Genomic DNA, 25331 nt, shown 5'->3' on the forward strand with positions numbered 1-25331 from the left:
TGGATCTTGGGAAGGAGGTAGAACCGGGCAGTGCGGGGTTCCCGGACTATGAGGTTGGAAGCTGTGGGTGGGAGATCTCCTGAGGTGATGAGGTTCTGTATGGTCTGGGAGATGATGGTTTGATGATGGGGGGTGGGGTCATGGTCGAGGGGGCAGTAGGAAGGGCTTTAGCCCGAAACGTCGATTTTGCTGCTCGTCGGATGCTGCCTGAATTGCTGTGCTCTTCCAGAACCACTGATCCAGAATCTGGTTCCAGCATCTGCAGTCATTGTTTTTACCCAGTAGAATATCTAGTCAATGGTACTTAACCTCCCCTTTGTGCTTCCATCTGAGTATAAATGCATGAGGGATCTGTAGACAATGTGACTCCTGTTAGTCCCAGTAGATTGACTTGCCCAAACTGTGAGCAAAGCACTGGTTTGCTCAAGGGTAGGGTGGAAGAAGGTAATGAAGGATGGGCCTGGATAACAACATGTACACTTATGAACTGGATTGAAGTTTTTGTTTGGGATGGGTTGGGGGAAGTTTTTTTTTAAGGAGCTGACTCCAGGAGCAGGAGAAGTACTCTGGTGATGTGAAAGGCATGCAGCCTAGCGGGTGTAGTTCCATCAGTTGTAGTTTTACGTGATTCCTGCCAGGGTGGAGCTGCAGACGGCGAGTCTTTGCAAAGGAAGCTTGTGTGTGATTAGGACATCCTGTTTATAATACAAGTGCTGTATGTGTTGGGAGGAGTGTTCAGGAACCAATCTGCCAGGGGGTGAGGGAGGGAGACCTCCCAGTGGCTAGTGTGAACGTGCTGCTTGTCTGGTGGGAAGAGAAGAGAACAATTAAGTTGACTCAGTAACCATCCCTACCCACAAATAATGAGTTCATATTTTGTATATTAATGCTGGTAGTGCAAGCGTTCTCTAATTCTCCTTGTTCCAGTATGTTAACTGTCAGTCACAGGGTCACTTTTTTTTGCCCGAGTTGAGAAGTTGCCCTATTTCAGGAGCTCCATATAAAGGAGAAAGCTGACACCCTCCGTACATCTGAGGGTCTGAAGTGCCATTCTCAGATGCAATGTTTTTAGCAAGCCCCCACCTCCTTTTTGATGTGAAAGATCACGTCATTCTTTTGAGCAGGAGCCCAGAAATTACCTCTTTTGAACAAGAATTTTTTTTGTACTTCAACAGTGATCAAATAATTGTGTTTGGGCTCAGGAGCTTGCTGTGTACAAATTGGCAGCTTTCTGTTGTAACGAAAGCTGTGAAGTGTCCTGTGGCCGATACACGCTGCAGAAATCCGAGTCTTTTTCATGAGTGAATTTCACTTTTAAAGTAAAAAAAGCACTTTGTCTTCAGAAATTCATTTCCTTTCAGGTGAGGATCTAGCTAGAATTTGGGAGGAAGTCTTGTGCTCTGAGTCGGTTCTGTTTTTACATACGTTAAACTCTTGATCCGAATGTATTACCACCCACCCTCAAAAAAAAACACTGGCCAGACCCCTTACCAAACAGCACTCTATTTCCAATGCAGAGGGTTAGTTGCTGTCCTCTGGGCTATGTTGTGAGACTGGCAAAACTATTTGAGTTTGGAGCTGTATATTAGCTACTTACAGTTGTTGGCATCTACTTCCAGTCTTCTGGCAGAATTTCAACAGATGTTCTGCAGCTGAGTTGTGCTCTAAGCTCCTCCGAAATAGAGGTTAAAGACCTGCTACCTTAAATAACATGAGGTGCAAAATTTGGATCAAAAAGGTTTTTATATCCAGAGCTTTTTGAACTGCAGGAATGTGAGGGAATTCCCACTGTTTTAATGGACAAAGAATCCATTGCTATTTTGTTCCATTAGTTGTTTACTGTGATCGGTTTTTGTTCTCCTTTGTCGCGAACAGATAGTAAATCTTGCAGACTCTTACCTACAAAATCTCCACTTCCTAAACACTTGGCATGAATTACTTGGTTGCCTGAATTGGATTCTTGTTCACAAATTAGGTTCTCCCTCCAGTCTGAGGCTTCCCTTGTGATTGCTCCTGAAGAAAAGATGCTTGTTTAACACCAGCCATGCATCTGTAATGGAAGTATACAAACTAACCTGCCTCAACTGTGTAGCCTTGATTTTGCTGTGACCTTGACAGACAAATCCATCCTTGTTTTGCAGCAGAGTTGGTCGTAGTAGAGCTTTCCCTTTTTTGTATTCAGCATTTTGGCTTAAGAGTAGCATTTCACCTGAGTTTTTTTCCCTTTTTTTGGAAAGGACTGTTTCCCTTTGGGTTTCTGAATACCACAGTACCTTTTTTTTTAAAAATGCAGTCACTTGAAATGTAATGTCAACTTTGCACATAACAACATGCTCTGACAAACTAGTGCAATTTAAGAGCAGACAATATTGAAAACACCTTGCCACAGATTTTTAATATTCATTGGTTTTCCCACTAAACAATTTTGAAGATGGAAGATAAAATATATAAACTTGCAGAAGATACTAGGCTAGGGAAAACAGTGAAACATGCAGATGACACTGAGTGACTTCAAAAGGACATTGACAAGTTGGCCAAATGGACAGACACCTGGCGTATGAATTTACTAGACTGATAGCAGGAATAAGGGATTTTTACTCCAAGGAAAGATGAGTGAAATTCGACTTGCTGTCCTTCGGAGCAATGAAGATTTAAGAGGTGACCTTTTATTGAGGTGTTCAAATTATGAATATCCTTCTACACCCAGTCAAAGTTATTCTGCTTCAACTAGTTGGTATGCCTATAACTAGGGGTCACCATTTCAAGATCCTCAGCAAGGAGTCCGATGAGGAGAAACTTCTTTCCTTGGTGAATTCCATTTGAAGGTTTCAAAAGAGATAGATATATATTCAAAAGTGAAGATGCACTCTGGGCATTCTGCCTTCCCTGTTAGGCCTCTTGCTTTGAAATAAATGTAGTTTTAATTTATCAATCCTACCTTGTTCTCTCCTTTTTGTCTGTTTCTGTGCTGAAAATGTGTTGCTGGAACAGCGCAGCAGGTCAGGCAGCATCCAGGGAACAGGAGAATCGATGTTTCGGGCATAAGCCCTTCAGGAATCCTGAAGAAGGGCTTATGCCCGTAACGTCGATTCTCCGTTCCCTGGATGCTGCCTGACCTGCGCTGTTCCAGCAACACATTTTCAGCTCTGATCTCCAGCATCTGCAGTCCTCACTTTCTCCTCTGTTTCTGTGCTGACCATTTGACTTGCTACTTTTCTCTACTCTAGCAGTCTCCTATTGATCTCCTTCCTCACTATCTCCATAGGTCCCACTCCCTCACCTTACTAGTTTAAATCCTTCTGAGCAGCTCTCCCTACCAGTATATTAGTCCTCTTCCAATTCAAGTGCAGTCCATCCTTGTACAGGTCACTTCTACCTGAGAAGAGATTCCAATGATCCAAAACTGTGAATCCTTCTACATACACCAGCTGTTCAGTCTCACATATTGAAAAATGTCCCCTAGAACCCTGCGAAGCTAAGGAAGTGATTGCTGGACCCCTTGAGAGTTTTGTATCATCAATGGTCACCGGTGAGTTGCCAAAAGACTGGAGGTTGGCTAACGTGGTACTATTATTTAAGAAAGGTGATAAGGACAAGCCAGGGAACTATAGACGAGTCGAGCCTGACGTCAGTGGTGGGCAAGTTGTTGGAGGGAGTCCTGAGGGATAGGATTTACAGGTGTTTGGAAAGGCAGGGACTGATTAGGGATAATCAACATGGCTTTGTGCATGGGAAATTATGTCTCCAATTAGTTTTTTGAAGAAGTAATGGAGAGGATTGAGGGCAGAGTGGTGGACATGATCTAAATGGACTTCAGTAAGGCATTTGACAAGGTTCCCCATGGGAGATTGGTTAGATCTCATGGAATATAGGGAGAGTTAGTCATTTGGATACAGAACTGGCTAGAAAGAAGAGGATGTGGTGGTGGAGGGTTGTTGTTCAGATTTTGGAGGCCTGTGACCAGTGGAGTGCACAAGGATTGGTGCTGGGTCCATTACTTTTTGTGATTTTAATGTAGGTGATTTGCATATGAACATATAGTTAGTAAGTTTGCAGATGACACCAAAATTGGAGATGTAGTGGACAGTGAAGAAGGTTACCTCCGGTTACAACAGGATCTTAATCAGATGGGCCAATGGCCTGAGATATGGCAGATGGAGTTTAATTTGGATAAATGCGAGGTGCTGCATTTTGGAAAAGCAAATCTTAGCAGGACTTATACACTTAATTAAATTTTTTTCCCTCCAGTGTGGAAACAGGCCCTCCAGCCCAACCACTCCACACCGACCCTCTGAACAGTAACCCACCCAGACCCATTTCCCTCTGACTAATAAACCTAGCACTGGGCAATTTAGCATGGCCACTTCACCTGACCTGCACATCTTTAGGTTGTGGGAGGAAACTGGAGCACCTGGAGGAAACCCACGCAGACACTGGGGGGGGGCGGGGGCGGGGGGGTGTGGGAGAGAGGAATGTGCAAACTCCACACAGTCACTTGAGGGTGGAATTGAACCTGGGACCCTGGTGCTGTGAGGCAGCAGTGCTAACCACTGAGCCACCATGCTGCCTTGGTTGCTGAACACCGAGACCTTGGAGTGCAGGTTCATAGCTCCTTTGAAAGTGGAGTCACAGGTAGTTGGATAGTGAAGAAAGCATTTGGTATGCTTTCCTTTATTGGTCAGAGTGCAGGAGTTGGTAGGTCATGTTGCAGCCGAACAGAATGTTGGTTTGGCCACTTTTGGAATATTGCAAGCAGTTTTGGTCTCCATCCTATCGGAAGGATGTTGTGAAACTTGAAAGGGTTCAGAAAAGATTTGTAAGGAAGCTGTTAGGGTTGGAGGATTTGAGCTATATGGAGAGGCTGAATAGGCTGGGGCTGTTTTCCCAGGAGCGTCAGATGCAGAGGGGTGACCTAATATAGAGGTTTATAAAATCATGAGGGGCATGGATAGGGTGAATAGACAAGGTCTTTTCCCTGGGGTGGGAGAGTACAGAACTAGAGGGCATAGGTTTAGGTCGCGTTTATATCTTTCCCCTCTCACCCTAAGGGGCAACATTTTCACGCAGAGGGTGGTATGTGTGTGGAATGGACTGCCAGAGGAAGTGATGGAGATTAGTACAATTACAGCATTTAAAAGGCATTTTGGATAGGTATATGAATAGGAAGGATTCGGAGGAATATGGGCTGGGTGCTGGTGAGTGGGACTAGATTAGGTTGGGATATCTGGTTGGTATGGATAAGTTGGACTGAAGGGTCTGTTTCCATGCTGTACATCTGAAGAAGGCTGGAGAGTGGGACTAGCTGGGTATCTCTCTCCTTTTTCGGAAGCCATACGGACATGGGTTGAATTTATCATCTTTACTGTGAAAATCCGATTTCTAACTTTTACTCCAACATTTAGTAGCTGAGCCTAAAGGTTAATCTCCAGGAAGTGGCTCCTTTTTATTTTCCCTGAAATGTTCTGTCTGCTGTCTTCCCCTCAACCCCCATAGTCCCATCCTTTTAAAAGTACTGTGTCCTTGCTTTTCTACCACCCTCTTGAATGATGTAGTGTCTTGTCCAGTTATTTCAAAATGTTTCTCAGGTGGTTTACTACATTCAGGCTTCACATGCAAGTCGTTTTGGTTTGTATGAGCTATTTTTGGTGTGATAGTCTAAGTTTTGATTCCAAACTGTTTGGAGAAATGTTTGTTTGTTTATACCTGATCTTTTCTTTTTTTTTGTTTTACAGTTAGCAGTAGTATGCTGCGAGGTACCTCCATTCAAGAAGCTGCCCTCATTCAGCAATGGATTAACTTTGCTGAAAGTGAACTCATCCCTCCAACTGCAACTTGGCTTTTTCCAACTTCAGGTACCAGGAAATTAAACAAGCAGGTAAATTTCCTAATTGGTAAAAAGGCTTTAAATATCTGTTCTGATTTGATCAGATTCACCTGCTTGCAGTTTAGTAAACAAACATCACCTATTCTCGTGGTTTCCAGGCCTGCAGATTTTTGAATACCAAATGTTGACCTCATTCGTGAGGTTAGGAACTCTGTAGCAAGTAATTTGCCTTTTACCCAAAGCCTATCCCATCATTTATAAGTCATCAGTCAGGAGTGTGATGGACTGCTCTTCACTTGTCTGGATGAGTACAGCCTCCAACAACACTCAAGAAGTTCGACACCATGTAGAACAAATCAGCTCACTTGGTTAGCCCATTATTCATTGTGTTCACTTGCAATCTGCAGGATGCACTGCAATGACTCACCAGGGGTCCTTCCAAACCCATGACTGCATCTACCTTTTTGAAGGCCAAGGGCAGCAGGTACATGGTGGAGTTCCTCTCTAAGAAACTCATCATTGTGACTTGGAAATATATCACCCTTCCTCTGGTGTTTCTGGGTCAGAAATCTAGCATTTTGTCCCTAATGGTATTGTGGGTCAATATTAACAACAGATTTCAGCAATTCGAGAAGGACCCTTTAGTTTCCTTCTCTTTAACCCAATGTGTGTAACCTAGGAAACTGGCATTGTTGGGACTCCAGAAGAATTTTGGATGTTTTGAAAGCAATTTGTACCGACTTTCTACCAGTTCTCAGCCGAGGGTGGATGGCTGAGCTCAAGCTTTCCAAGAGAGTCTTAGTTTTAATCTGCTGCATACCTTCATATACCTGAAATATCAAATCATGCATCTATACTGAATGGGCCTGCTGTACTTCATGTTTCTCTTATTTTGAATATATTTTGGGGCTGTGTTTTGCACTGATTAGTTGAGCTCCCAGAATAACACACTTTTTTTGCTTGTTAGTTCTTTCTTCCTGCACACCACTACCACCCCCCCCCCCCCCCCCCCCCCAACAAATAAACACACATGACTCTGGGTGCAGAATACTTCTGGGATTCACACCTGCTAAGAATTGCCTTTTGAAATGCTGACTCCTAAGTGGCAGCCCACCCTTCCTGCTGTCTGTGGGAATGTGAAACTGTCCACTAAATTAATGTTCAAGGGACAGCTCTGACCTTCAGTGAGCTTCAAACAGTTGTTTAAACGACGACTCTTGCACTGCAACAGGAAATGTAATTCTTTCACGTTAAACTTGTCATGAAACTGACTGACTCCTTTCCTTTGACCACTGAAAGCTTTGCTTCTTTTTAAGAAAGCAGACTTGACTTAGTACTTTCCTGACTGTGTATTTCATTATTTGAAAACTGGTTTTGTAATCGCTAATGTAGATTTATATCTTTTTTAGAGTAGGAATAGACCATTCAGCCCATCCATCTTGTCTTCTCATTTTGAGAGATTGTGGCTGACCTTATTTTGCCCTCACTCCACTTTCCTACTTGTCCCATAAGACTTTTTGTAGATCAAAAATCTCTCTAACTTGGCCTTGAATGTATTCAATGACCTAATGTTCACTGCTCCCTGGAGGAAGAGAATTTCAGACTATAGACTCTCAAAATACTATTATTTTGAAACCATTCTAGATTTTTCTTTTTCCCTCTGCACTTACTCCACCAAGCAACCTCTGAATTTGGTCTTTCAATAAGATCACCTCTCATTCTCTTTAAACTTCAAGCTCCTCGTTGTAGTAGTCAATCACATGGAATTTCACCGCACAGTTCCAATGCAGGTTTATCCTTCCTTAAGACCAAATAGTACTCTGGATGGGGTTCACCCAGCTCCTGAACAGCTGTGGCATGACTTGCCTACTCTAATACTGCAGTCTCTTTGTAATTAAGGCTAGCATTCTGTTTGTTTGCTTTCCATTTTTATTTACTGTACCTGCATGTTGACTTCTGTATATAAAGTCCCCCAGCTGCTGGTATTTTGCAGCTTCTCTCCAGTTTATATTTTTCAGTTTGTCCAACCAAAGCTCACCTTTTTTTCACATTATCTTTTTGTTTTTCCAAGCTTTTGCCCATTCGATTAACCTGTCTTGGATCAATGGCAGTGCGATGGAAGAAGGCAGTGTGGGGATAAAGAGGTACTTTTTAGAATGGCAGTTAGTGACTAATGGATTTCCACAGGGGTCAGTGTTAGGACCATAACTATTCACATCACACATTAATGATCTGGATGAAGAACATAAGGGCATTGATGCTAAGTTTGCAGATGCTAAGGTGGAGGGACAGGAAGGCTGTAGGCGGATTTGGGCAGGCTAGGAAAGTGAGCAAAGAAATAGCAGAATATGATGTGGGCTGTGATTAGGCTGTGCATGAGGGAAGAATCAAGGTACAGACAATTTTTAAAATGGGGAAAGGCTTTGGAAATCTGAAGCACGAAAGGATTCTGTTAAAGTTATTGTGAACATTCAGTTGGCAGTTCAGAAGGCAAATGTAACATTCATTTCAAGAGAACTAGCAATCAAGAGCAGAGGTGCACTGAAGCTGTATAAGGCTCTGGTCAGACTGCATTTGGAATATTGCAAGCAGTTTTGGGCCCTCTCTTTAAGAAAGGAATGTACTGGTGTTGGAGGGGTTCCAGATGAAGTTTACAAGAATGAACCTATGAATGAAAGGGGTGTCATGAACGATGGTTGAGGTTTGTCGGTCTGTATTTGGAGCTTAGAAGGATGAGGGATGATCTGATTTAAAGTTTACAGAATACCAAGAAGCGTGGGCACAGCAGATGTGGAGAAGATGTTTCCAGTAGTAGGAGAGACAATGACCCAAGCCTCTGAAGGGATGACCCTTTTAGAACTGAGATGAGGAATTTCTTCAGCCAGAGGGTGGTTAATCTGTGGAACTCATTGCTGCAGAGGGCTGTGGAGGCCAAGTCCTTGAGTGTATTTAAGACAAACTTGCCCTTGATAAGGGGGATCAAAGGTTATCAGGAGAATGGGCTGAGAAATGCAGCAGCCATGATCAAATGGCAAAGCAGATTCAATAGGCTGGTCCAATTCTGCTTCTGTATTTTAGGGTTTGATGAACAGACTTTTTTCTTTTTTTAATGTTAATTTGAGGGATAATATTGGCCAGGCCAGCAGGGATTTCTTCCTTAACTGATGTTTGAAATAGTGCCTGAAGTCATTTGCATTCTCTTGAGCAGGCAGGTTCTTAAAATTGGTATCCCTCTCAGTTAGACTGCACTCTGTCTCCATATCCCCTTTTATGGAAGCGAAATTTGCCATCATTTCCCATTCAGCTATATGGGACTTGAGCCATACTCTCAATTATAAATATGGGAGTACTTCTGGCTGTGCCACAATGGGAATGATTAATAAATAAATTGACCAATTTTTTTTTTTTTGTTTCAAATGTTGCTGAAAGCTGGTTATCGTCCCTCTCCCACACACCCTTTTAATTCCTGTGGGACAGTTCCCACTTGTGCACCATGTAGGACAGAACCAAATATTGAATCATCTTAATAGTCAATCTGTATCTGTCAGCGATGTGCACATTGGAACAGAATCATGAACAGGAGGTGTACTACAGATTAGTGCTAGGTCTCTTTTTTTATTTGATATTCATAAATTATACTAACTGGGATACAGGGTGGGGGATAAGTCTGCAGATGACCCCAAGATTCGCTGGGTGGTTTGATTGTGTGGAGAAAGGTGTTAAGTTACAGGAAGATATAGACTGACTGGTCAGTTGAGCAGGTCACTGACAAATGGAATTTAATCTTTATAAAGTGATGCACTTTGGAAGAAGGAACCAGGTCAATGAATGTCAGATAGGAGGAAGCTCAGGAACAGAGGAATCTTGGGGTACTTGTCCACAAATACCTGAAGGTGGCAGGCCATTTAGTAAGGTAGTTAAGGCATGTGGAACATTTTCAGTCATGGTATAAACTATAAGACTAGGGAGGTCTTGTTGGAGCTGTGCAGAACTTTGGCTCGGCTACAGTTGGAATACTGTGTGTAATTCTGGTTGCTGCACTGTAGGAAAAATGTGATTGCACCCCCTCCAGTGTAGAGGAGATTCACCAGGATGTTTCCTGCGATGGAGCACTTCAGCTGCGCGGAGAAGCTAAATATGCTCTGTTTTCTTTTAGAGCAGTGAAGGTGGGGGCGGGGGGAACCTGATAAAGGTTTATAAGGTATCAAAGGCATGGATAAGGTGAATAGAAAACAGCTGACACCATTAGTCAAAAGATTGCTAACAAGGCAATAATTTTAATAAGTAGAAAGGTTAGGGGCTTTGAGAGGGGAAAATGTTCCCCTCCAGGGTGTGTTAGGGTTTGGAATGTACTGCCTGGGTGGGTAGTTGAGACAGTCAGCCTAGCAACCTTTTTAATAAAAGTACTTGGATGAACATCTTGAAGTGACACCTCATTGACAGGTGTGGACCGAACTTGGGAAAGTAGGACTAGTATAGATAGTTGTAAGATGGGCTGAAGTGTGTGCTTGTGTTCACATGTCAGCCACATTGGGCAAGGACAACACATTTCTTTTTCCAAAAATCATTTGTGAACCAGGTGAGCTTCGTCTATTCTGCCTGACCTGCCGTGCTTTTCCAGCATTGTACTAATATCAATATCCCCTTTCAGATCAACATTCCAGTATTGAGGCAATCATCAGACACTTTTGTGATGGGCATGAAGCCTATACATCATCCTCACACAGTTGTGTTCAGGGCTACAGAGTCTCTCAAACAGTAATGTTATAGAAATGTGACAACATAGTGCATTGTCACCTTTTTTTTCTGAACCAGTGGCAATTCAAAATTAGCCATAAAGCAAGCAGCTATCTGCTCTCCTGTGATTTACAGGAAGCCTTTTTGTAAAATTCTCCCAAATCCACAGTGAACTTTCAACTGCCTATTTCTTAAAAAAAAAACTACCAGCATTTCAATAAAATAAATTAACTTTTTTCACCAATCTTTCAAACTTATTCCTTCAAGCAACTTCACATTTTAAGTGTTTTCATACAAATGTTTGTTTGAAATTCAAACTTGGCACTACTTCTCAGTTAGTACCTGTCCCCTTTTTTTAATTTTAATGACATCCTCAAAACTGATATAGGTTTTTATCCTAAGAGCCACTTTTCTCCTCAATATGTTGACAGTGCAATTTTGGCATAAGCACACTGTTTTGATTTTGTTGAGCTGGTCTCGGCAGGCCTATACTGAAATGTTATGAGAGAATTGTTGGTTCTGTTTTCGCTGCCCGGGATTGGTCACACCAGAGACTTAAATATTCTTCATGGCTTCCTTGCTTTTATACTTTGCCTCTTTTATAACCTTTTTTAAACTGCCTTGCTGCCTTCAATAATGCATGAGCACATAGTTACTATCTTGGTTCCTAGTCTCTCACCCACATTAGAATTATTTCCTTATTTTCTTGCTTCCTTTTGCTCTTCCTGTTAAAATGTTTAACTTTTGTCAAACTCCTCTGCATAAAATTACATTGTCTCAACATTTTCTCAGTTGATCATTGGACTTTTGCAGTCTACCATTAACCTCTGCAATTCAGAAACAGAGGTTGTGTCCCATACATGGAAGGCTGAGTAATGTATCAACATGTAATCTTATTCTGCAGGTTGTCGAGCATGCTAAAACAGACATAAAGAAGGCATTGCTTTTGCTGAATGATCACCTCCATAACCGGACGTATCTGGTTGGTGAGCACATCACGCTAGCTGATATCACATTGGTGTGTGCAATGCTGGGACTTTATAAACAAGTAAGGAATGGTTTGCTATCTACTAACATGATCTTAAATTCCCTCCTGCCAACTGTTTTATAATTGCATTCATTGAAGTATATAGGAGACCCTCCAGGGCATCTTCCATATGTTCCACTATGTTAATGGGGGAATTGCGTCTAAGTTGCTTAATGTTGCATTTGTTAATTCAGTTTACCTAATTTATGTTCTCTAGTCATTTTGGGATACTTTGAGTTAACTAAACTGAAAATAGGATTTCTCTAAACTTCCTTTGTTTGAACCTCTCCCTTATTGTATATGTTACCTTGCAACCACTTTCTCCCATTTAGCACTGTGACATTGCAGACTGCAAGCAGATGTAGCAGTTAAAGATTGGGCATCCATGAGGCAATGTGGGCCATCACCAGCAACAGAATTGAACCCCACCAGAATTGTAACCTCATAGCTTGCCATATCTCCTGTTCAACTACTACCATTTAAGCCAAGAGATCAACAACCTTGTTCAATGGAGAGTGCAGGAGGGCATGCCAGGAACAGTGCCAAGCATACCTAAAAATATCAGTCAGTTGAAGCTACCAAACCAGACTACTTGCCTGCCAAACAGCATAAGCAGCAAGCGATAGACAGAGCCAAATGATTCCGTAACCAACAGATCAGATCTAAACTCTAGTCCTGCCGCATCAAGTCGTGAATGGCGGTGGACAATTAAACAGCCCACTGGAGGAGAAGGCTCCACCAATATCCCTGTCCTCCATGAGGGAAGAGCCCAGCACATCAGTACCAAAGATGAAGTTGAAACAATCGCCACATCCAAGAGGATGATCCATCTAGGCTGCCTCCAGTGGTCTCCAGCATTATAGATACCAGTCTTCAGTCAATTCAATTCACAGATCAAGAAACAGTTGAAGACACTGGATAGCAATGACTATGGGCTTGGACAATATTTCGGCAATAGTACTGTGGATTTGTGCTCCAGAACGTGTTCAGCAATAGCTTCCTCAGTGATTCCTGGTTTGGGTTCTCCAGCTCCTGACCTAACTTCACCCTTGAGTCAAATGTGGATGAAAGAGCTCAATTTCAGAGGTGAGGTGACTGTCTGACAGTCCTTGATATCGAGGGTGCTTTCGACCAAGTGTGGCAGCAAGGTGCCCTAGCAAGACTGGCATCATGGGCATTGGGGACATTCTCTGGTGGTTAGTCATATCTGACACAGGAAGATGGTTGTGGTTGATGGAGGTCAGTTATCTATGCTCCAGGTCAACCCTGAGTTCATCAGGGTAGTGTCCTAAGCCAAATTATCTTCAACTTCATCAAAATCTTCTCTTGTCATTAAGGTCAGAAATAGGGATGTTTGCCAATGTTCAGCACCATTTGTGACGACTCAAATGCCTCTGAAAAAGGAAACTGCTGATTCGACAAGGAGTTATCGGTTTTGCTGTATTGAGATGATTTACCTACAAGTGGTGGAAACAACACTTTTTTTTTTTGGCAATAGTAGCTAGAAAGTGCTTCTAGGTTCTCTTCCCAAGTGCAAGATGGTTGTTGGATGTCAGACCTGACTACATTTTTAATAACCAAAATATTCCAGCTCAAATGGTGGCAGAAGTGGACAGTGGGGTAACCTTTTTTCAGAGCTGTACTATAGACTGGAGCCAAGTTGTAATGTTGGAAGGTAATTGTTTGGAGATGCCATAGCAATGTTTGTTTGCTGTCCAACTCTACCTTGATTGTAAATCATGGCTGACACTTTCCCAACTATCCTAACTTTAACTCTCAAATCCTGGTGTCTGCTTTTACTGAGGGTGTGAGAAGTGGCTTTAGGAGTGTTGTGCTGTCCTATCCTTGAATGCTGTCATTTAATAACTCCTCTTCATTCAATCACTTTCCAGTCCATTTTCTATGTGCTGACTATGCAGGAATCTTTACTTCTCACACTTTTTCCCCTTGATGTAGTACAGTGGATTCCCCACCCTAGTGTCTCTACTGTTGAGCAATGGACTGTATTCATGACATTTGTGGGTGACTATCAAAGATCAGTTGACCTTGCATTTCCCAGCCCAATCTTAGAATAATTAGGAATGTCTGATTTGCTCCCAGTGTATCTTTTTTGATATTCCAATTCCTCCTTTTTTTGATGCCAGATCTTGCCTATTCCACAAGTTGTGCCATGCAGAAGTGTCTTTGGCACCTCTAGAACTAATCTTGATTTTGATCAAATCCTCAAAGTGCTTTGGGATATTAGGAAAACTGACTCCGATGCATTGATTCCTCTTTTAGACATATTGAAGATTTCCTTTGTCACATTCTAGGAATGCAAATTTTGAATTTCCCACCTGCCTAAGTGCAAAGCTCCCTAGTTTCTAACTTATACAGAAACTCATGGGTACAAATAGGGTCTTCTCTATTTGGATTCTATGCTGGTGCACCAAAGTTATGCCTAAATTCTTTTTTGTATTGAATTCAAATGGAATCTATTTGAAGTGTAGGTGTCAATTTTTACTACTTTTTAAATCCAGATTTTGATTTTTAGCTGTTTCAGATGCCAAGTTGATTTTTAAAGCAACATTCCATCCAGTCTTTCCTACGGAAGATGTCCTATACATAACCTTTTAGTTCCTCCTTTTAACCAGAAAGGGAACTCTAGACTATCCCAGTATTAAATAGCTGAATGCACATTTAGCTACTCCAGAGTTTATCACTTGTCAAAACACTGCGCAGTATTACAGTCTGAAACTATTATCTTTCTCCACTGGTTTGACAAGTTGAATATTTATTGGTGTTGAGCTCCACTGTAAGCTTTTCTTTTCAAGCCAGCTCTAGAGTTTTAAATATTTATGTATTTGATTTACCTCACTTTGTCAGAATTGTTTCCTCCCAGGTTTGTGTGAAGTCCTATAATCTTGTTGTGGAGAAGTGGTGTGTACTTTTTGTTTTTGTTTTCTTTAAATTCTGTGGTATACAGTGAAGGAGCCGTAATATGCTGGGAAATTGCTTGCAGAGAGTTCCTAGCTGTCGATCAGTACTGCAATTTTGAATGCTTATGGCTTAAAGGTAAGTGGGGAGAATAGAGGGCAGACCACTGAGGACTACAGTGGTAATAAGCCAGAGGATGTGAGCAACGTTCTAAAATTGTCAGAATTCACTCAAGGAGCAATGAGTTTAGAAATCTGGGAAGATTGTGGTTATACTTGGAGGACTTAAAATATTCTGAGGAGAAGGAGTGATTTTTGGTAGGAGCTAAGTCCCCAGGGTTGGATGAAATTTATTCCAGGCTGTTGAGTGATGCAGGGGAGGAAATGGCAGGGGATCTTGTGTTATGAAGATGTGGGTGTACTTTGAGTTAAACTTAGCCGAAATATCGGACACAGCAGTGTTCTCAATAAGGCAACAATGCAACACTTTGTCGAATAACTCGATTAGCTCATTGGCTGAATTTTGAATTTGTTTTTGTTTCCAGGCAATCTGTTTAAATTATACCCAAAAAAATACCAAACTCCAATCCAGTTTGACAATCTTAAAAGCCAATATACTCCATTTCAATGATACCCTCCCAAAGCATCGGACTGTATAAGACTGGGGGAAATTGAACAGTTGAGAGAGGAGAACTGGCAAACTCATCATTTTAACAGCCTGAAAATAGTGCTCTTAAAAGTATCTTTTTGATCAGAACCTGTGACACAAGCATTTCCTAAGAAGAAAATACACAGGAAAATCCGAATAGAAGAATGAAAGCTGCCTGGTTTTGATGAGTGGTTTTGTAAATCTTGATTGGGAGTTTTATTGGACTAGTATAATAAAAGAGAAGGTATATATGACAAACAGCAAGAAGCCTGAGCACCTTCTGTGACCCTCACATGCTGGAGTGGAACTGCAAGTCTGAACTTCTGGCTCAGACAGGGGTGCTACCTACTGCAACATAAAACCTAAGGGCAATGTTTTGAGAGGTTGGTCTTGGTTGGCTTTGTTTGTGAAGCTTTGACCAGGATTCTTGTTCTCCTGCACTTTGCAACGGAGATCCCCAAATTGCAAATGTTTGGATTCCAAGTTGAAGTTTGATAGGCTATTTGACCACAGGGCATCAAAACAATTTGGCTGTATACAATTTAAGCTGCAGAATCAACTACTATTCGGTCCTCTTTTAGCAGTTTGTTTCAATGGAATGCATTCAGAAGACATTTCTTGAATCATTCCCATTTTTTTCATAATCCTCATTTGGTCTGTTTGCACTCCATCTCCTGTGCTTTTAGATTGTAAATATTTCCATTCTTTGACTTTTTTTTTCTAACCTGGCCATATCTGTGCCTTCCAAGAGTTAAGACTTGATGCACAGAGTTGGCTATTAATGATACACCTTGAAATGTATGTTTTTTTTTTCCCCTCCCTTCTGTATCTCTATAGCATCTGCATAATTTCCTCCCCTAGTTTCCCTTTATCTGGAAGGAAAGGATTAGTATTAGTCTAACATCAGTATATTAAAACAAAGGTGACCAATATGTGGAGCTGTAATTTAGCCTTCACAAAGAGTAGTGGGTCTTGCAAAATAGATGTTAATTTGCCTGAATTTTACTTAAAGCAAAACATAGCTTTAAAATATTTCTCAAATGCTGCATTCACCGCATGTCCACTTTCTCAATTCCCAGATGGAATTGCTTGGTGATTGGGTGTTAAACTGGATGTAGAATTTAGTAATTGCCTGTGGTTAACTATACAAATTTAAGGACAATAAACCTGGATATTTGCAGCTTAACTAATGTCTTTGCCAAGGTTGGTGAGTAACAACATTTTCTCTCTAGGTTTTGGACCCTTCCCTGCGGGAGAACTACACTGATGTAAACCGTTGGTTTTTTGCCTGTGTTAATGAGCCTCCATTCCGGAAAGTACTGGGAGAGGTGGTGTTCTGTGAGCCAGTTGCCCAGTGCTCAGGTAAAGTAGCAACATCTGCTTCCAACATAGTGCTGGTTGTAATGAGCAGGAGAACCGAGAAATGGATAAATACCTCTCCAACCCCCTCTTTCTCCTCCTCCCCCCCCCCCCAAGCCATTCTATTTGTTCAGAATGACTGACTTGGATAAAATCTTGACAGATGTAAGACCATTAGCTTTCATATGCAGTCTGCTTTTAATGGAACTAACTATTCTTATCAGTAAATTTTCAGGTATCCAGACCCCTATGAAATGGCACTCCACTCTAAAAGGATAGAGATCAGACTATATAGTACATCCAGACAGATTTGAAAACTTAAAGCTTTGCTTGACTATAAACCAACAAACTGCAGATGCTGTAAATCAGAAACAAACAGGAAAAGCTCAGCAGGTCTGGCAGCATCTGCGAAGAGAAATCAGTTAGTGTTTTTGGGTCTGGCTCAGAACTGGAGTTCTGAGGAAGGATCACTGGACCCGCAATGTTTGTTTTGCTTGAATATATTCAGTAAACCGTTTTGAGTTTGGTGTGCTGGCCTAGTGGGTACTCTACATAAACAGCTAACATGAATAGGCTGGCTGCCTCTACCCCTTTGTCACTTTTTTTCCGACGTGTTATGAATTTAAGAAACCCTTCCAAATTTTCCCTGTATTCTACTCATCTTTCTCATATGTTGATTACCGTTTGGTCCCCTTTTTTAGCAGTTTGTTTGAGATATGCATTTAGAACTCCTAAATTTCTTGAATCATTTTTCTCTTTTTTTTTTCCATGCTGTTCATTGGTCAATTTGTACCTCGTATGTCATTTACTTCCCTCAATATTTCTATTCTGCTTTCTGGCATATTCATGTTTTGGTCTGGCCATACTTGACTCCTCTCTTGAGGTAAGACTTAATGCACCATTTGGGTTAGTTAGTATTCCTAGAGGAAACCCTTCCCAACCACCATTTACTTTTAATATCCCTGTAGCATCTGTATAATTCCCTCTCCTCAGTTCCCTTTGTCATCTAGAAGAACATTGAAACAAAGATGACCAGATTTGCTGCGGAGTCCAGTAATTTGGAACCTGACGGTACAACACTTGGGTGAATAAACTTTTTTTTCCCTTTTATTTTTTTTTAAACTGATGTTACCCATTGCTTTTGGGTCCAGAAAATATATGGCAGGTGTTCCAAGAAGTAGTGGAATGTTTGGGATGTGGGTTTTGGGATACTGAGGGGCAGGGGATGGGATTGGGGGAGTGAATGCAATTCTCAAGTCTGCTTGGATGTGCCAAACAGTCTGATCTCTATCCTTTTTTAAAAAAGACTTTAGTCCCAGAGTATGTGTTTCAGAGGGGTCTGCTTACCTGATGTCTTGAGAGTTTTACTCTGTGCCACAGAGAACAATGGATTCTGCTGACCCTATTTGCTGTCCACTCCATTTCAAATTTGCCACAGCAGGTGGACCTTCTTAAGGGAACAGCATCTTTTTAGAAATATTCATAGCACTGAAGTGGTCCATTTAGTCTACTGATGATACCACTTTTATTTGTGGAGCAGTTCTGTTGGTCCCAATCTGCGGATCTATCCTATCCTTTGCAAGTTTATTTCATTCAAGTTCCCATCCTTTTTTTTTTTTTGTTGAAATAATTGATGGTATCTAATTTCACCACACTTGAGGGCTGCAAGTTTCAGGCCATTACTACTTGCTGTGGAGAAATTTCTCTCCACTTCACGTGGCTTACCCAAAATCCTTTAAAATCTGTATTATAAGACTTTGTGCTATCAATGTATGGGGGCAGTTTCTCCTAAATCCAAACCTATCATAATCTTCTATACCTCTCTCAACGCCCCTTGTACATGCAGAATAACCCCAACTCATCCAATTTTACCTTTGTAGTTATAATTCCCCTTTCCAGGAACCATTCTGGCAAGTCTTCTCTGCACTCTTTTTTTTTTCAAGGGCCTTCTCATGCTTTCTAAAGTCCTACCTACCTCCCTCCCTTCCCTCTTTGGTGCAACGTCTCTGCGTTTGTGTTCAATATTTCTCTGAAGCCATACATTCCAAATCCTTTCCTCTTCAGGAGAGACAGTAATGCACATACATCTTTGGGTCACCTTTTTTTTTTCAAAAGGAAATATCTATATTATTTTTTTATTTGCTACTCTTTACTCTCATTTTACCTTACTCTATCATCATTTATACCGTTGAAGGTAACACTAATCCAATTCTGATTATGTACTTTGGTCTTCTGCATTACTAGTCTAAACACGTACTCCTACAATGATCGCTGTTTGCCATGTTTTTCCTGCAAGCACTTGGTACATTTTGTTTCTTCTCGCTTGCTAGCACAAGGTCCAGCAATCGTCCTTTTCAACTTCAGTTGAGAGCTGACTAAAGGTTCTCTGAACACTTCAGAAATTCTTCCCCCTCCTTACCTTTCACTCTTAGTATCTTCACTTGAGCATAATGAATTCCCTGTTCTGAAGAAGGGTCCCTGCCTCAATGTTTAATTCTGCTTTCCCTCAGCAGATCCTGCTGGACCTGCATAGTATTTTCCAGCAATTTCTATTTTGCTTGATTTCCAGCATTTTTTGGGTTTTTTAAGCTTTTGAGCAATTAGTTTGTCTGGATTTTTTTTTTCAAGCTGCTAAAATTTGCTGTTTGTGCAGCTGCTTGATATCTCTGGTTTAGTAGAATTATGGAGAGTTTAGAAGTATTGTTTAATAGGTGGATAATGGTGAAACATTCTGCACTTTTTTTTCTTTGTTTCCAAATAGCACCAAAGCCACTGGAAACCCAAGATGTTGCCAAAATTGAGACTAGTTCAATTGCAATTCCCACAAACAAAACAAATGAAGTTGACACTGGACTTGATAAAGAAATTACTGCAGTGGAGGTTCCCCCTGCAGCCCCTCTGGCTGAGGTTAGAACAGTTGGTGCTGAAGCTCCTCCTTTGAAGCAGAGACCAACTCGTGCTGAAAGTTTGCTGGATGTATCAGAAGAACAATTATCTGTAGTTTGTGCCTCAATGAAGGGTAGAATCAAAGAAGAAACTTCCATCGTTTCCTGTAAAGGGAATATTACCCCAAAAAATGAAAGTGAGGCTATGGTTACTAAAGAGAAGAATTCATCTGTTGTTCTGATAGATTTTTCTGAGGAGATCACCCACATAACCAGTAATTCCAAAGAGCAGGCAGTAACTGAAGAGGTCACAGCTCGAGTCCAAGAGGGAGGAATTTATGAGGCGACAAAGTTAGTTGTACCCTTTAACCACCTTGAATCTACAGTGGATTGTTCTGCACAGAAAGCTACAGTAGGAGTTACGTTACCAGAATTATCCTCCTCCAGAGAAGATGTTCAAGAGATCTTTGTACATAAGTCAAAAGAGGAGTCTGTCACTGAAATCAGATCAGCAGGAGCTCCTGAGGAGCAGAAACCAGTTGGAGTAAGCCAGCTTGATGCTCCAAAATGTGAAGGAGCTGAAGAGACCACTGTCAAAATGGTGGCTGCTCCTGGAAAGGCCGTTCTTTTTGACTCCAAGATAAGGGATTGTTCTGAACCTGATGCTTCATTTAAACCAGAAGCCAGATTAATGGATGTAGCCCAAGATAGTCTGGCTAGGGAGGAGAGTGTGACTGAGGCTTGTGTGACAGGATCATTGGAAGAGGTCACTCTGGCTGCATTGAGGACACCAGATCCTTTTGAAAGGGATGCAGCAGGTAAGGTAGCAGTTACTGGTACAACAAGTGCTTTTACGGAAGATATCCTCAAAACTGATACTGTTCTCCAAGAAACTTCAAAAGAGAAATTCAACACAGTTTATCCATCTCTGGAGTGTGGACCAGTTGTAACTAGTTTGGCTGGTGCATCTAAAGAGAATGGAACTGCTGACCGTGGTAAAATGGATACATCTCCAAGAGGCAGACTGGCTACAGAGGAACGCAAGGGGCTTTCCCAAGTACGTGGTGATGATCAGGACTGCACCAAATCAACTGACCTGTTAAAAATCCAAGATCCTTTTGCACACTTACCAAAAAGGTAAGGGTGGGTTGCATGGAGGAATTGGTGTTTCATATTCTAGGTTACATTTATTTGGTCATTTTTTTTTTTTTGGTTTCTAAAACACTGTTTTAGTGTTTTATGGTCACTTCCATGTTTTATGAAATTTTTAAACAGGTGGGGCCTGAACCTGGGTCTTCTAGCCTAGGGGTACTGGCACTACCACTGCCATAACAGCCCTCCAGATTTCCGTATCAATCATGGTGAAATTCGAGCCCATGTCTCCTGCTCATGAGACTAGGGGTCTGGATTATGCAGTGACGTTATCACACTTCCACCTTCCCAAAAATTACGCAAATAGTTTTACAAAGGGTCCTTGTCCTCTGCACGTGAGTGTGCACACCATTTCCAGGCAAGGCACCCTGGATTGATGTAGTGACCTTGGAGGAGATTGCAATTCAATTTTTGGCCTCTTGTATTTTGGAGATTTAAGGGAAAATTGAGTTGAGAGCTTTCAGATAAGCAGGTCAGATCATTTCATTTTCCTGTGGGGAGTCCCGAATAAGGTCTAATCTCTTAATTTGGGGGTGAAATGCAAAGAACTTCAAGAATAATTCAGATCCTCCATTCATTATGCACATAACTACAGCTAGGGGTTAATTTAAATTCAAAACTGAAATTGTTAGATTTATGCTCAGCGAGGATGTTGAGAGTCACGGGTTCTAGTAGGCAAATATTATGTACTTGACTGGCAGGAAACCAAGGAGCTGACTAGCCCCCACCCACTAGATCCCCTATAATCTCCAATATTAATTTGGGACAGACTGAAATAGTTTTAGCTGCTTAAAATCCTCCTGTAGCACTTTGGTCAAAAAAAGTGATCAAACGATGTGATTCCAAAAGTGTAAGACCAACCAATTCCTAGTATTGATTCTAGATAATGTGGACTGTATTGTTTGTCCTGTTTGTTCACTGTTGAATAATAGTCTTGGTAGTTTGAAAATCTTTGCATCTTTTTCAGTGTCTTTGTTCTGGATGAGTTCAAGTGGAAGTACTCGAATGAGGATATCCGTTCTGTCGCACTCCCTTATTTGTGGGACCACTTTGATAAGGATGGTTGGTCTGTGTGGTACATGGAGTACAAGTACCCCAGTGAGCTCTGTCTGGATTGCAGCAGTTTAATAACTGGTCAGTAAACTGGGAAGCAGAAGGGAGATGTGATCAACTTGGTGTTTTGAGGATATAGTTTTGTCATAACTGTTGCTTGTCAGTTCTCCAGGATTATCTTGAAGTTTCAGAATGAGATTAATCTTCTGATACGAACTTAGGATGTTGCTTTTGCGAGCTGGGCTAGTATTTGAGCGCTAAAGAGTCATCTAGACTCAATGGTAGCTTACTGTCTCTCCATGGATGCTGCATGACCTGCTGTGATTTCCAGCAATTTTTGTTTTCAGACTAGCATTTATTGCCTATCCCAAACTGTCTTAAACCATTGCAGTCCATAATATGGGGAACATTTAATAAACTTGTTCTCATCATCCGATCAATCATATAAAGACAAGTAAAATCCTGTTAAACATTTTTTTGCAGTGAATTTAATGTTTATTTTAAGAGTTCACTGTCATGCTATAGCCATCCTTCTTTCATCTTTCTCTCATGTCCACACCTCCACTCAACTTCCCTAAAGATCCCAGCTTCCTCTTCCAAACTGTATCTGTCCCCTCCCAACACCCATCTAGAGCCCAGTGACCAAAGCTGGGGAGTAGTGGAGGCCATTCCTCAGTAAGAGTGGTGTGAGAAGCTCCAACTATAAATAAAAACAATTAACCACCCAGAAAATGCAGGCAGCCCAACTATTATTGATCAGATTGGATAATTCAGGTCCGGTTGGTTAATCAGCAGTTTCTTTTGGGAAGTTGAAGTCCCTGAGAATTGGAGTTGACAAATGGCAAGAGATTTGGGATGGGGCAGAGGATGACAGGCATGTAATGAAACCAGAGCTAGCTATTGGCATTTCACTGCCTGTATTGGCTACAGAACCTTGGTTTGTTTTTAATGGTGTAGAGATTTTAAAATGTAAAATTTTTTTTCTTTAACTTCCTCAGGACAGCAAGATAAGCATTCAGTTCTTGTCTGTCTCACTGGTTTCAGGAACTCTAATTTTTGGGTTTTTTTTTTAATGATGATTGGGATGTCCTCTAAATTGAAGATGTCACCGAACCAAATCCTCTTGTGCGCAAATGACTGGGCCAGTGAAGTATTCTTGCTGGCTGATCCTCTTTTTTTGTTATTCTGAAATTGGTTGCAGGGCTATTCCAGCATTTGGATAGTCTACGGGACTACAGCTTTGCTAGCGTGATCCTCTTTGGCACCGGTGGTGACAGCTCCGTCTCTGGGATTTGGATTATGCGGGGACAGCAACTTCTTCCTGAAGTAAGAATGTGACCAGTTGAGGTCTTTTGGTTTTTTTATCTGAGATGAAATTGAAGAGGGAGGTGATGAATGGGAAGTAATTTTCAGTTGCTAATTTTGCACTTGTCCTAAAGGTGCTGACTTCTGACCAGAAATTGGATTCTTGTCAACAGCCCTTGCTGTGGCACCTACCCCTCCTCCTTTATTTAACCTTGGTGGATTGTGAAGAGTTTTTCCTTGATGACTTCATGGTCATGTGGAACCTATTTCTGATTTTGGGAGTGGAGGGGATGTTGGCATAATGGGAATGTGTCTGGGTTACTAGTCCAGTGACAAAGCTAATACTCTGGGGTCTGAGCCCCATTTCCCCATTACTACAAATGGGAAATTTTGAGTTAATTCCAGATCCATTAATTGAAAAGCTAGTTGTTTACAATAGTCAACAATGGCTTTATGGTTAAAAACCCATTTTGATTCACTGGTGTCCCCTTTAGGGAACTGAAATATATCATTCACATGCACAGCAATGTAATTGATTCTGAAATGATGTTGATTGGGGTGGGGGTTTGGAATCAAATCTAACCACTATGGATTTTGAAAAAAGAAATGGAAACTCAAGTGAATCATCTGGCATTGACCAAGCCACTAGTAATGACACTGTCCTCATGACCAACATCAGGGGCTTGTGCCAAAATTGAGTGCAGTTCCACAGATGGGTCAAGCTATTGTCTGACTAATATCCCAGTCATACCATGCTGGGTATGTCCTGTCATAGTCATACAGCCCTGACACAGACCCTTCAATCCAATCATAATCTCAAACTAAACTAGCCCCACCTACCTGTGCTTCGTCCATATCTGGGACAAATCCATAGAGGTGGATCAGGAAACAGTTGCACTGGGAGACTTTGAACTTGTAGGGCCTCAGCATCAGGACAAATCTCCTCAGCAAAGAAAGCTGATGATTACCAATTGCCTTCTGTTTAATGTTTGGTCAGTGGTAACCCCCAGGATGCCATCAAATGTCAAGGGGTAATGATTACATTTATCTCCTCCTTTTTTGGAAACAATACCTTGCTTTTGTGTTGCGTAAATATTAGTTACTGACCTGGGATGGGCATAAAATGGTTTGTGTAAAGTCTTTGAAGTGGTCGTCAGGAACACATACCTCCATGCCTGCTCTTTGTTCTTCTTGCCCCAGATGCCAAAACCCATTCTGGAGTTATAGCTGAATAGAATCCATTCTTTCAGCAAATCTTAAACCAGAGGCCTTCTAATTGGGCTTGTGAGAATGCATTCTTCCTTGCTTGATTCCCTGGTTTAACTTTTTAGTGGTCTCAGTGCTATATCCTTTTTTTGGTTTTGTTAATCAAGATGACCTGAGTGAACTTCAATTCCCAGTTGTGACTTGCAGCATCCTCACCTCTCCCTTCACCTGCGAAGAGAACCTTAAGTCCTTGCTGATTGACAGTAATTGCTGCCGCTTTGCAGCTTTGTGGTGTTACCATTTTGACCACATCTGATGCATCTCTGCTCCTCCTGTTTTTACCCTTCTTGGATGTGATCTTAGGACGATACCCTTGAGTTTTCCAGGGTGTGTGTAACAGGTGGGAGGTATGATCCTGAGTGCAGTCTAACTGGAATCCTCAGTTCTTAGCTTTGGAAGGCTGAGGATATTGTCTTGTGTATCCTGCTGTGCTAAAATCATGTATTTTCTCCCAGTGGCCCACTTGCTTGCTGCTGCTGTTCCACTAGCTCTGATTTATATGGTTTTCCTGTCTAGTTAAATGAAGACTGGCGTGTAACCTGTGAGTTGTATTCCTGGAAGAAGTTGGATATAGACACTGATGAATGCAAGACCATGATTAATGAGTACTTTATGCTGGAAGGAGCATTCCAACACGTGGGGAAACCCTTCAATCAGGCAATAATCTTTAAGTAGCAGCACACACTAGTTGTTGCTCTGTGCCCTCTGAACTAGCTGGTTTCTTTCACTACTGAATCTTACCTTTCTGAATATTACACTGGTGCTGTGTAAATCTAGGGCTGATATGCAGCAAGTGTTTTGTCTTTTTTTAATCTATGGATGGAAGAAAAATTAAAGCATTTGAAAACTGACCGAAAACTCATTCTTTTACAAAACTGAGAGATTAGCCATAAACTCTTCCTCACCCATGATGTAGGACTAATTTCCTAACTTGCTTTTGGTCAGGTGAGTAAAAGGAATGAATGGTGCTGCTTGACGAAGCATTTAAAATGCTGAAAATGTGTTGCTGGAAAAGCGCAGCAGGTCAGGCAGCATCCAAGGAACAGGAGAATCGACATTTCGGGCATAAGCCCTTCTTCAGGAATGAGGAAAGTGTGTCCAGCAGGCTAAGATAAAAGGTAGGGAGGAGGGACTTGGGGGAGGGGCGTTGGAATGGCGA

General features: G+C 41.6%; 1 protein-coding gene across 1 annotated transcript in view; it reads left to right on the plus strand.

The window, feature by feature from the left end:
• The window catches only part of LOC122542712, a 70394-nt gene extending 45371 nt beyond the window's left edge, over positions 1 to 25023 (plus strand). The window contains exons 6-12 of the mRNA XM_043680692.1: positions 5733 to 5875; positions 11466 to 11609; positions 16385 to 16514; positions 19273 to 20533; positions 21516 to 21682; positions 22803 to 22927; positions 24689 to 25023. Coding sequence (XP_043536627.1) covers positions 5733 to 5875; positions 11466 to 11609; positions 16385 to 16514; positions 19273 to 20533; positions 21516 to 21682; positions 22803 to 22927; positions 24689 to 24847 — 2129 coding nt within the window. The 3' untranslated portion in view covers positions 24848 to 25023. The remainder of the gene's footprint in view (positions 1 to 5732; positions 5876 to 11465; positions 11610 to 16384; positions 16515 to 19272; positions 20534 to 21515; positions 21683 to 22802; positions 22928 to 24688) is intronic.
• Positions 25024 to 25331: the final 308 nt, after the last annotated feature.

Source organism: Chiloscyllium plagiosum, chromosome 41 (assembly GCF_004010195.1).
Source record: "Chiloscyllium plagiosum isolate BGI_BamShark_2017 chromosome 41, ASM401019v2, whole genome shotgun sequence".
In the NCBI taxonomy this organism is placed as follows: domain Eukaryota; kingdom Metazoa; phylum Chordata; class Chondrichthyes; order Orectolobiformes; family Hemiscylliidae; genus Chiloscyllium; species Chiloscyllium plagiosum.